This window comes from Triturus cristatus, chromosome 2_1 (genome assembly GCF_964204655.1).
Source record: "Triturus cristatus chromosome 2_1, aTriCri1.1, whole genome shotgun sequence".
Lineage (NCBI taxonomy): Eukaryota > Metazoa > Chordata > Amphibia > Caudata > Salamandridae > Triturus > Triturus cristatus.
In genome coordinates, this window is record NC_140581.1 from 968646583 (window position 1) to 968660536 (window position 13954).

Sequence of the window (13954 nt, forward strand, 5' to 3'; positions counted from 1 at the left end):
GCCTGTACTAGCTGATTCGTATGCTCCGATACCAGTATCCCTCCTAAGATCCAACAGCCATGATTGTACATTGGGGCCTGCTTTAGCTTTCCCACGTCATGGCTATTTTGCGTTTGGCGAGGAACAGAGTGGGGGGTCCAGAAATTTATTCAGAGCTTTACCGCCACACAGAGCGCTTAGTAGCACCAAGCAGGAAGTGAGCACAACACAACCTGACTTAAAGTATAATGTATAAGACCTTTCAAGTGTTTGTTTTATCTAGGTATTCTTGGGGTGAGCATTTCACTCTCATTTTGTTAACAGTCACAATTGATGGGCAGGGAATGATAGGGGAGGAAACAAGCTGTTTACATATTTAAATATTTTATAATATTATAAATAATGACCACTTGTTCATTATGAAAAAATAGTTCCCAAATTGATGCAAATTCATATTTACACTGGAAGCAGTGGTTATTTCCAAAGAGCACATATAGTTTAGAAGAAGCCGAACCAGCTTGCATGGGTTTTATGTTGCAAAAGATTATTGTGAAAATGCAGTGGGCTTACAACGTGCCGAATGCTTACCATTAGTTGATTTATTGTCGCTCTCAATTGCTTGTTTCTTATTCAATGACTTGCCTTCCTTTTTCCTCTTCTTGTGTTTGTCTCTCCCCTGGAAAATAACCTCTTCACCATCCTTTTGATTGGTAGACTTTTATCCTTCCACTGCTCAGTTTTAGGGAATTACTTTTTGGTTAAGCACCGCATGAGAGTTCTTGTGTTTTCTAGCTCTCTCGCTCATGTGCTTTCCCCTTTAAAATACGTGCCTGCGCTCCAAGTTGCTTGCTTCTTCATGTGCTGCTCACTCTCTCTCTCTTTCATGTGCTTATTCCCCTCAAACTCACCTGCACCATGCTCCTTTTTACTTTCTCATTCATTCTCTGCACCCTGGCTTTCTGTTGCTCTCTCCTTCGTGTGCTACTCACTCTCTTAAGTGTTCTACCCCACCAAATTCCCCTTTCCCCGCTCCATGTTGTTCTCTCCATCATGTGCTTTCCCCCAGCACTCTTACTGCTCTTTTGCTCATGTACTGCATTTCCTTTTCTCATCCCACTCCCTTTCCCAAGCCAGTCGTTGGTTGCACCCCCTACATCAGCACTCTTTTCTAAGTTATTTCTAACTTTCTCAATGAAAGTGGAATTTATCATCGCAAATCAGTAATTAAAATATAAGGAAAATGACACGTGTCATTCTGCAGGTCCATTCATGCAAGGTGAATGACCTGACCAGCAATAGTGGTTGCATCACATATCTTTTTTTGTTGATGCTGCAAAGCATCAGCAAACAGCATTGGGAAAGTCAATAGGCCTAAAATGTATAACCCCTTACTCGTGTCAATGCTTGTTTAAGATGAACTTAGGTTTTGGAACTTAGGTGGGATGCGCAGAATAAAATGAAAAAATGCGTGTACATACAGGTTTGTTTTCTCCTGAGTGCGCCTCGTATATTTTTTATCATAATCTATTTTACTGTTGTTATTAAAAAGGGCAGCACTATTAAAATGACGCTCCTATGCTTCTATACACAACAAAAATTATTAATGTTGGTGAATTAGAATTTGCACAGCATCTGTTAATTTATATATTAACTTTCTTTAGAAAATGAAGGGCCTTATTTAGAATTTGGCAGATGGGATACTCTGTCAAAAAGCGGCGGATATCCTGTTCATTGTATTACAAGAGTCATGGGCTTTAAATGCACTGCAATACGGCAGACGGGGCATATACCACATTTGTGACACCAAACTCCAAATGTGTTTTCTAAAGCACTGGGGTAACTTTTGAATTAATTTATGCTAAAATTTCAACCTAGCTGTTTAATATTTCAAAGAATATGTTGCATGATTTGCTTCTAATGCCATACTACTCCTCTTAATTTATTTCCTTGCTGCATAATTTAGTCAACTGTGTATTTCTACGGACAACCATTGGAGCATAATTCAGAAGCCTTTACTCTTGGTAAAGTAGAATGCACGCCTTTTGGTATCCAATGAAGATTACCTGCGTTCCTGAGTCCCACACCTTCCAGGAAACCCCATCACACTGAAATAGCCTCTGAGCCTTTTCTTCAAAATGCAGAAGCCCATTCAAATCCACGGTGCATGCCTTTGGGAAGGTTAGAATCTGATCCTATGAAAGAAATGAACTGATTATGTGAGAATAAAATCAAACTGAATCACAAACAACACATTTTGAAAATTCCCTTTGAACTATACGAAGCTTCAATAAAATATTATGATCGGGGGATCACTCTTTAAAATGTACCCTCTCTTCATAATTGGTGCTTGAAATCATAAAAGCCCTTATGTCTTTTTGGTATTACCGCCTTCCAAAATTAAATAGTTGGACATCTAAGACACATGCTGATACTCTTCCCTTGCCACATAAATATTCACTGTAAATATCTGACGTATAATAGCTTTTTCATTTAACTGGACTCATCCGGAAAAAAAATTGTTCTTCACGGATTGCAGCGCAAAGCGAAAGCAGAAAACGGAAAACGATACAGTACGATTACTCTGATGGTCAATCCAGTGGACTTGTTAGAAATAATTTCTACAGGATTCAACTCCTAGTATATGGGTTTTTAGAAACCTAATGAATTTGAATTAAAATTATGACATACGATTCAAGTTTTGTCTTCGGGCTTGTTATAGGTGTCCAATTTGGATGTATGTTACATCCTTCATCATAACTACATCGACCTGAACATTACATCAACCACGACTAGCAATTGGCCTTGCTTTATCTTTGAATGGATGATTTATCAGTATAGCTACAGATCATGCAATCTGGGTGCTAGAGCTGAGTCACATTTAATGTTCATAGTCCATATAGTGGTGAATTCTAAGTGACTGGCAGGTGGCTTAATGAGTTCCATGCTGAAAGCTGGAGAATGTGGAAATCTGCAAACCAGACAAACCTGACTCATCCTTCAGCAGTCAGCACACCAAACTTGGTAATAGTAACACTGGTTATTTACAGCACTGACAAATTATATAATATATAGCTTATGTAATGGGGTAGAAGTAATTGGAGGGCACAGACAAACAACATATACTGGTTTCAGTGGTTAATTTGTAACATAAAAAGTGCCGGGGCTCTCCTTAGGAGGCAGTGCCAACAGGAGAAATGTGCTGGTGCAAACTGCCTCCTGACTAGAGCCCCGGCACTTATTATACTGGAGAGGACTTGGCCTAATGGCTTGAGCTGCCGATTTCGGAGCTGGAGAACCGGGTTCGAGTCTCGGCGTGTCTCAACATTCTGTGATTATGGGGAAAATCACCTTACTTCCATATGTGTGTGTGCCCTTAATTGGTGCTAGAAGCTCCGGTGCTGATGATTAGGTGCCGGTGCTGAGCACCGGAAAGCTCCGGCTCAAATTAAGCACCGATTGGTTTCAATAAGGGCAATCTGATTTACCCATTAAAAGTTTCATTGTCCACATTCCGATTGACTAAACTACATCCAGCAGAAAGCAATTCAAAGTGCTCAACTGGCATTTCCACCAGTGAACATAGCAAATGGAGGGCCTATTCATGAACTTAATTTTGTGGTACATTTAGTGGTAGTACAGCAGTAGTTCTACTCGTGTATTACTAAATGCTATTCACAAACCAACATGCAGAGGTGTCCTCCTCCATCTCCCTTATCTTTTCTGTGGGAGATTTCCACCCCGACTGGGGAGACCGCCGCACAGATATATTTTTTAGGAATAAATGTGGGAGGGACCGAGGGAAGTGGCAGGAAAAAGGGGCATACTTACTGCAAATTGGGATGGTTTTGGTGAAGAATTAAGACACAACAATGGAGGGCTAGGGAGGGATTCAGAGAGTAAGAGTAAGCCCATTGCTATTCATAAACAGCATTTCTAAACTTACTACAGCAAAAAGGACCCTACCCATTAGTAAATGTATTCCAGCCTGTCCTGGAGTATGTACAGCACCACAAATGGCCAACCACTGGCACTGCAACACCCATCCATAAAAAAATAATTTAGTCAGGGATTTAAAAAACACCTCATAGGAAATAATGTTAAAATATATGATTTTATTCTTCAAAAAAGACATATAAATTAATCGAAACAGTAAAAAAATGAAATCTAAATGTAAAAAAATCACTTTCTTTAAATTAATTTAATACCATTTAAAAATTTACAAAGTAATTACATTAATTTACATTAATTCTATATATAACTTTTAATAATTTTAAAAACATAATAAATGAATATACACATTTTACCTCTGGTGTTTTTTAATATATCGATAAAAAATATTTTAATTTTAGTTAATACATCTACATTAATTAAATATTTAGTTCAAAATTAATGGCCCTATTACAATGGCGGTCCAATCGCAGCGGGAGTGGGACTGCCCGACAATTAGTCAGAGGTTCCGCCCACCAGATTAGGATGCGACCGCCATGTAGGCGGTCGGAAACATCCCATTTTCAATTGTGGCTTTTGCAGCAGCCTGCAAAAGGGCCACAGCACAAGCTGCAATAGGAGAAGAGATGTTTTTAAACATTCATGCACCGTGTGTCACTCACAGAACATGGATGTTTGGGGGGCACCCCCAGTGCCTCCCAGGCCACATCACCGGGCCTACATGGGTCATGCTAGGGGCCCCCAAAATCAGTTTCAGACAGCCTCTCCATGGCGACCGGACCATAATGAAAAGGCTGTCGGAAACAGACATCCTAATCCCTACAGCGGTCCCTCTGCAGTCACTGCCTCCATTGTAGGTATGAGCCTGTCAGAGAGGGCGGTCTTTACCCCCACCCGCTGCACTCCGACCGTCAATTTTATAATCTGGCGGTCAGACCAATGCCCTAGATGGCGGATGGACCGCCACCGACTGCCTATCGGGCGCCTGACATCGTAATCGGGCCCACAGTTTAAAGGTATATAAAACTTTATTAGGCTTACTAAGCCATAAAAGACAATAGCATCACATCTTATACATAATTAAGATCAACCTTTTAATAATTGAAAAACTGCATAAATCATTTTACAATATCATATCTCAGGTATGCACAACTGCAATATCGATACTTTATGGGTGAAACTTTATGACGCAATTAGGTTAAAACAATAATAACAACAAGAGATTATATTGTCAAGTTCGTTTTGCACACAGTTGGGAAATCATCTCAACACAGCTGGTTCATTCAAAATCACCAGATTTTAGTTCAAAATGAAGTTAACAGTGCTGTAGAATTTTTTATTTTGCTATAAATTTAATTTGAATATATAAAATTAATTTACATTATTTCTAATAAAATTAATTTACATTATATCTATCTTAAACATACTTTTACATTTTTTTTTAAACTTTGAGAAACGTAAACATCTTTCTCCTATACTTTACCACATGAGATCTCCGACTAAGTGTGAAAAGTTACAAGTAGAATCTTTACACTCGCAGATTAGGCTCAACCTCATGGTTGGTTTTAGGATGTGAGGTCACATAAACCGACACTTTGTAGTAAATCTACACAGGTAAATGGTGAATAGCCAAAAGTAGTACATTTACTGCAAAGTGTGAGAGTAAACTTAGACATGTAGGTTTAATTACATGTATGTTTACATTTGTGAATAGACCCCACTGGTTGTATGTAAAATTAGCACTGCGCGAATCCAATTTTGAGGAATTTCAATATTAGAAAGCAAATATACTTTGTTGATTGCTTTTTCTGTCTCAGTAGTATGGAAGCATCCGAGTAATAAATAGAGTCAGCATTCCAGTCTTTAAAAATGAGTTAGCCCTAAAATTGTCATACCTGACTGTTAACGTGTGACAACGAAGATAGGCCTGCCCTGTCTGCTTGCAGTATTTCAGTCTTCCTGGCTGGATCCACACTGTGCCTCTCTTGTCCTCTGTTGTATACCAACACCTTGGCCTCCTGCTTTGACCTGGAGAGTGGTGCATCCTCCTCCACTCTAAGTGACACAAGCCCATGGTACTTAAGAAAAAAACACAAAAAGGAGCATTTTGACTTACCAATGCACACGGGAAAAGGCAAATCAAGAGACAGATTACCTAAAGTCTGCACTGGCGCAAATTTCGGGGTAAATGCTTTTGCATCTGTTTTGCTACTTGCTTATTAAAGAATGAATCAATTCCCTTTTGCCACCCTGTTCACATACATACATATTTTGCACCAAAGAAAAAATGGTCAAAGGGGAATCTTACCAAATTAAAAATATACATGACAGATTTCGTTTCAAATCAGTTTAGATGTGTAAAAACGTCTTCAACAAACTAGGCATTGGACCAATAAATAACGTTTGCCAAAATCAAACAAGACGATATTGCATTATTTATGACACATTCAAACTACATTTGCGCCAAACTTAGTTTCATCTACCTGATTATAAACCTCAATCAATATCTTTTTGTTGTATATGTTATTATGTAAAGTAAAAGCATACATTTTCAGTTTGCTCTATTATTGCTATAGTACAAACATGCATTATGTGGTGGAACAAACTGTACTTGCTTCATTCCTTGTTATACAGTCAATAAAATGGCGAAAAGCCATGTTTGCTCCTCCTTTGCTCCTCCTTTGCACCAATGTAATGTTTATGAAATGGCCCAAAGGAGATTTAACTCCACATTTCAGAGGAAATGGGTAGCAAGATAAAATAACACAAAGAAAAAGAAATTGGGTAGTGAATTTTAACAAATAAATTGAAAAAAAAAACACTGTGCGTGGGTGTCCATAATGCAAAGGCCATTTGCCACATCAAAAACCATGCATCCGAATAAAATTTGCAAAAAATATCACACCCTCATTTTAGTGCATGGTAGTGCTGCATCGTCTGGGGTTTCTCAACCAGGATCTTACTCTATTTCATCACTGCAACACACTACTTGCCGGTGCAAAAAAAAAAAGATCTCTCTGATTGCTTTGCACCCATTTAAAAATCTAATGTGCATGAAAGAACAGCCTGACATAAACCACACATGACATGCATATTGAGTAAAATTCAATGTGTTACCACTGTTGAGGGAGGGGATGGGCCGCATGACCCACTCGAAGATTTGCCTGTCTTGAATCATGGTCTTTATCCACACTCAACAAGGGTAATACATAGTTGAGGTGGGCTAGTCAAGAACGGCTCGAACCAGTCTTGGGCCCAATGCATTGACCTGGTTCAACTCTTGCCCTATATGGACTACAAAACCAAAAGAGAACCAAGCCATCTATCTCTAGCACAATGCTTAACCAAAGAATCTGGGTTCAAATCCTGTCTTTCCTACTTAAACAATTTGTGTGATCCTACACAAGCCACTTTACTTAACTGTGTCTCATTTTGAATGAATGGCAAACCTGAGAGCACCTTGAGTCAGTTCATGACGGCAGTATAGAAAAACGTCTCCTTTGGGTTATTAGATAAAAATGTGGCACCTCATATAATAACAAGGTTGGCCCAATATGCAGTGCCATGACAAACTGATGTCTCTTGGAAGTGTGGCCAGAGGATTGGGGTGGGCAAAGTTCATGTTTAAACACTATTTACTTAGATGTGACTGCAGTGATTTAATCTTAATGTGCTAAAGCGAAGCGCAAGCAATATATGTGCCGAATTGTTTCAACGCTCTGCTCACTCTCTGTCTCCCCATCAGATAAGCCTCTGACATGGATTGGCTCTGGCTCAGCCTCCTTCTAAATTTGCTGGCTCACCCAGCCCCAATAGCTGGCATATTAAACTCTGCTCATCTGCATATGTGTAATATATTGGCAAAATAATATTGGTATTTACACAGTAGTGGAACATTCATTTTACTTCTTCTTGGGTGGCAGAAGCTTTAGTTAAATCATGAAGCGAGGCACGAGTTTTGAAAGATGTAGGCTGCTCCCTGCGTCACTCTAGAAAGCCTTATGGCGTCAGTCAAAGTATGAGATACCCCCACATGGCATTTATCGACAACTGGGTGTGTAAACCACAGTCTATGCGAAAGGGAGATTAAAGAAATCATTATAAAAGGTGTTCTTACTGTAAATACGACATTGGTTCCGTTTCTAGAGACAGATGAAGGTCGCACCTAGAACAGAAGGTAACATAGCCCGATGACTGCATGCAAGGTCTTCACAGCAGATAAATATGGCAGAACATTCAATAATCACTCATAAATGGTTTGTTAAACTGAGGCAAAGTATACTTCCGGGGAGCTGTCAGTGCTTCCTCTCCCCCTTTCCACCATTCAAACAATAATCAGACATTGTGTGCCTCTGATTCTCCCTTCAGGTAAGAAAGCACCAATGCAGAATGGAAGGGGCGCAGGTGTTGAAAATGTGACCGCGATAGGAGTGTGAGTGAAATCAGCCTCCATTTTGGAATCTCAGGGTGCACATCTTGAGAGACATAAGCACGACACCAGAAGGGCTGCGCTAAGGGCACATAGAGTATTTGTTCTTCTTCACCCTTCTGGCTCTCTAATTTCCAACTTTCTGTCTTACAATCACTGTTTTACTATCACTTTCAATATAACGTCAGTTTTCACCCCATTAAAGCAACACCCTGAAGCACCCGTGGGTATTATTGACGTTATTCAAATACCTTATTACACAGATATTGCAGCTTCTTCTCCATTTGTCACAGGACTACTATGAATCCTCTCTTTTCTATGCTAGCAATCTCCTTCCCTCGTCATTACAGGTTCCCCATCCTTTTACCCAGTGTCAGAGCGGCACGCCAGCACTTTATTGAACCCACTTGGCTACCTTCGTTGGTTACCCTAGTTTTTCCGTAGACATTTGCACTTAAGTTAGCCTGATGCCCAAATATAGCATCAGCCCTCTATAAGAACCTCAACAGGATATGGTCACTAAACGTGAGCACCGTGAACAAAATAAAAGCTGAACATATTTTATTACAATGCAGAGTATAAATGTAGGAGAAAAGTAAAGGATTTCACAAAAACCAACAAGTCCATATAAGGCCCGAAAAAGAGAAAGACAATATCCAAAAAACCAAGCAGCTGGTTTAATGGCGACCCCTGTTTTAATTGTGTCTTTACTGGCTATCAGTATCTAATGGAAGAATGAAGCAGTCTGTGTAAAACTATTCAGTTTTTTTATAGAGTTTAGGAATATATTTTAACTTTTTACTTACCCTTTTAAACGGGTTCTCTTTTTAGACACTTGACTCTCCTGTTAATTTTGTTGTTAATTCCTGGGCCTTGGTGTCTTTTTAAGGAGTTTTAATACTCCTTTTCCCCTTTTGCATTGTATTTTGCACATATATTGGCTGCTATTCAACTGTTATTTGCACAATCGGGTTATGTTGAAATCCCACACTCTTGCTGCTACTTTAATCTTGACTCTCTAAAGAAGCTGTTACTATACGTCGCTGTATAATGTTTTAGAAATTTGCATATGTAGTTGCTGCTGTTTAATGCGCTTTTTGCACAAAATTAGAGTATATTTAGTTTCTAGGTTCTATGGTTAAAGGAAAATGTATAGTTTATCCAAATACGTCGATTGTTTCAGAAAACTTTTTTGTTTTTTATCAAGCAACTGATATGTTGTACATTATTCTAAACTGAATCTATCATGAAGTTACTATTGTTTGTTAGAACATTGGAATGTTGGGAGCTCCATTGATGACAATGGATGCTCCATGCTTTTACGGGCCGGTAAAGGCCCGCAAAGCAATATTCCAATGTTGTTTTCAAGACCTTTCGGAGCCTGAGGGAATTTAAACCCCTCGAACTCCGAGAGGCCTTTGTTTTATTTGTTGGAACATTCTGCCATCTAGTGGCAGAATGTTCTAATAGCCTTATAGCCCTTCGTAGCTGGGCTATACCGGCAATTAAAGTCCCGCTCCCTTGTTAAAGTCCCTCGCCTTTTTCTCGGGCCTTTAACGCTGAAGCGGGCCTTTAATAGCCGATATAGCCCGCTACAGCGGGCTATAAGGCTGTAGTATGGACCTGAACTTGTGCCACTCGTTTGGGAAGAGGTTTTACATTTAATATTTTGTTGCTGTTTTTTGGCTTTTATGTTGAGAACGCTTTTTTTATTTCTCTCATTAGGGTATTTGAAATTATCTATTTATGCTATGTAAGGGAAAATCTAAGACCAGCTATGAAGGGATTCAATATTTATTAATAGACTGAGAAATGAATTGTTCTTATGTTTTATTATATTTTACTATGTAATACTCATATGTATATTTTATGTGGACATCATTGGAGATCCAAATCTTTTTTAAATACTGAATTGAATTGATGCCAGATTAATAAAGATCAAGGAGTACCGTAATTCCCTTAAAACGTACTTTATATAAGAAGCCACAATAATGTAATCTTAAAATGATGGCAACACTCGTGTTGCACAATAACACAGTAACACAATAACACAATCCTTCAAAACCTTAGGCATGCAATGTGATGAGAATTCATGCAGGCATTCCAAAGCAACAGCTACTGCCTCTGAGTACTAACGCTGTTTTGTGGTGGTTGAAATTAGGGCTGAGGAACTCTAAGGCCACATAGAAGGAAAATGCCACAAGGTAAAAAAAATGCTGCATTTGGAGGGTGTGACGATCATGTATTGTCAATGCTTGGTCTTAAATTGTGCTCAAGCATTTTGAAACTCAAGCGCAAAATTTTATTTTATTTTTATAGCTTTAACATGTTACTTTTATAATTGAGATATTTAAAAATGTACCCCACAAAATATTAATAATGTTTCTTATTTATACTTATGCCTCAAACCCTTTGTTGGTACAACTACTTGCACAAGAACTGCGGCCCTCATCTATCAACACATTTCTCCATAGACACAGAATGAGAAAACTCTGTGATACATTAGGCCCTAGGGTACAGGAAAAAGAATTTGTCCAGAATCACACCAGGTGGTCATGAATATAAGAGTGATTATAATTCATGTATCTAGGTTCCGGTGAGCACACCCAGTTGTGCCCTTATTCTTCAAACAGACATCACCCTCTTTTTATCGACCAGGATGGAAAAGTGAATAGGTTTTCTGTCATTCGACTTTGTCTCATCGTCTACTGTTTGCTAACAGAGACGAAAGGAGGCAGATTAATACATTCAGCTATCTTATTATCTATAACCATATCATAAGATGCCAACGTGAACCAAACACTATTTTATTTATTTTACAAATCAATTTTACTGGCTAACTTTTCCAGGCAAACCGCAATTGGTGTTGCTCTGCTGATAGAAGAGCCAAAAATATCAATGGTTATGCAATTAGTGTCTGCAGAATTCTGGAATACACATGTGCATTTAAGTAAGGTTTAGGGAGGGTTTGTGCTAAACGATGCCCAGCAGCATTCTCGGAGTCTATTTACACTGGGTCGTGCCATAGGTAGTAGAATTAACTTGCCTTTGTATGTGAATATACCTTAATTTAAGTGTATCTGTCTAAGTTTCCTTGTCACAGAGGAACACTTTGTTACATATGCACTTACACACACAAGCACACACACATGCACGCATACACACATATGTGACATAGAGCCTTCTTTCCTTCTTTCTTCCCATCCTAACCCTCTCCCCACCACCCTCGTAAACAGTGTGCGACTCAGACAGGGTATTGCATTGAGCTGAGACCACAGTGGATTTCCAAAGATGTGGTGTTATCTGCAGTCCTGTCACATTTTGCCAACTCCACCATATATGCATCGCAACAGCCCTCTTCGTCACTCACTGAATGGACTGCTTTGTCATTGGCTGACTGCTGCGCAGGTCACACAGCAGTGAGCCAATTACTACACATCCATTTTACGTGTGCAATGAGTCAACCAGCACCCACGGTAAACAACATTACTCAATGTGATTTGGCTTTTAAATTGCATCTGTGGGAGTGGGGTGGGTAGATCTAAATGAGCAATTTAGGGGCAGGCGTCTTTGCTGCCGAATGTTGCTGACCCCAAAGTGAAAACCATCAAAAACACAGCTCCGTCAAACTTTGAGACCCAACTGGTAAATGATTTGCAGATTTATCAGGGGAGAGTTACACCTAATCATCCCACATTAAGCTATGCTCCTGGAAGCATTCCAGGAAACTGGAAAATAAGAAATATTTTAGGTACCTGTGCATGGACAGCTAATTTGGTTGAGTCTGTGTACAGAAGAAGAGAAATTAGAATCCAGGTTACAAAATCCGAGAGGAAGTTTACTTGGATCAATTGGATAATGAATTTGGGAGTTTGAGACCAGAAATAATTTCTGCACCTCAGATCAATGGAACCACCCAAAATTTTGAGAAGATAATTTTGTTTGCTCAGATATAAAGCTTTGTAAACAAGACAAACTGGTGTCAGTTTAATTCTGGTTACCACGGGTAGCACAGTGAGGGTTATATTTTCAAGGAAATGGCGCAGCGCGGTCCTGCGAGCAATTTTGCAGCACCACACCACTTAAAAAACACAGGGATGTGCCATATTTACAAGGATATGGCACACCTCTGTGTTTTCCCTTGCACTGGCACTAAAAAAAAAAGCTGCCTGGCGCCAACACAGACACCCTTACGCCATGGTGAAAGGGTGCTTGTGTTGCAGGGAATGATTGTTTGTGTGCAGGAAGGGACACCTTCCTGCACACAAACAATCTTTAAAGGCATTTTGTTCTTTGTATGTGTGCTGCAGAATGCAGTACACATAGAAAGAGCAAAAACAAGGAGAAATAAAAGTATTTCTCCTCCTTGTGCCAATCTAACGCCTGCTTTTGGGTGGCATTCGTTTTTGGCCTTGCCTCAGATTTACAGATCCTTGTATATCTGGGGCAGTGTCAAAAAGTGATGGGTGTTGCGGTGGAATGCCCACAGCAACACCCATTGCACACCCCTTTCACGCACCATATTTACATAGCGGCGTTAAGCAATGCAAAGTGGCTTAACTCCACTTTGTAAATATGGAGCAGGGTGTTGCCCTACTGGAACGTCAGTACATGAGACGGTCCGGTGGGTCAATCCCCTTGTAAATTTGCGCCTATGTTTCTACAAAGTGGCATGATGTGGTCAAAATTTCTTGTTCTGGAAATTATGTTGATGGCAAAGTGCATGACAGCTTTTAAAGGTGCCAGGGAAGATTGTGCAGACTTCTAAGCCCAATACAGTAAACAATGAAACCTGGGCAGTTGTGCAAAATTCATTAGATGGGAAGAGATGTTCGATTTTCACTTTGGCGCACACATTGATCTTTGCCAATTTTACAGTTGCTTAGATGTGGAGGGCCACAATCAGACTGGTCTTTAGAACTGAGACCAGTAGCGGGGGTTGTTGTGTACCTGGAGTTCAGCAAGCCATGTTTATTCAACCGTTGTTGTGCTTTTTTTTAATTTAAGAAGCAAAATCTATATTTTTGGAAGTTTAAAAAAAAAAAGACCTTTTCATTTCTGACCAAATTTGCTTGAGACATGTAAATTTCGACAGTATATCAGGTGCTTTACATAGCTGAAGTTATTTCCACTCGTTGATGAATAGTGGCATATGACAGGCAGTATTCCTGTTGGCAGGGATTGAACAGTTCAGGCATGATAGGGAATTAGTATGCATGTGGTAGATAGTTTTGTCAGGTCTCGAGTTTGCACTTACTATCCAGACTAAACTTTTATGTGTCAATCAGGATGGATGCAAACCCTTAACGCACACTCTCTTGGAAGTGCATGCCTTAGCTCAGCTCTCGTTTGAGGTCAATTGTTTCAAAATTGCATGACAATTTAGGAAGGACTACGAGCAATGTTTTTACAATATGGAGAATGCTAGTCATATTTTAAGGCTAGCAGCGTCAGTGCTTCATTGTTGGCAAAAGCCAGATTGTTAGTCATCTAGAAAGTTGTTTTTTCATAGATGTGTTCGGCCAGCTGAATGGTAACCCATTATTTAAGAGTTTGACTTGCAAAGAAAAACTGCAACGGGGTGGATGATGGTGAACA

At 39.5% G+C, this 13954-nt stretch overlaps 1 protein-coding gene across 1 annotated transcript in view; it reads right to left on the bottom strand.

Annotated features, from left to right (window-relative positions):
• Positions 1–13954, bottom strand: part of FREM1 (FRAS1 related extracellular matrix 1) — a 578635-nt gene that overhangs the window by 18259 nt on the left and 546422 nt on the right. Inside the window, exons 32-34 of the mRNA XM_085633804.1 lie at positions 8045–8092; positions 5823–6005; positions 2043–2171 (exon numbers count right to left, since the gene is read on the bottom strand). Of these exons, the coding sequence (XP_085489930.1) occupies positions 2043–2171; positions 5823–6005; positions 8045–8092 (360 nt within the window). The remainder of the gene's footprint in view (positions 1–2042; positions 2172–5822; positions 6006–8044; positions 8093–13954) is intronic.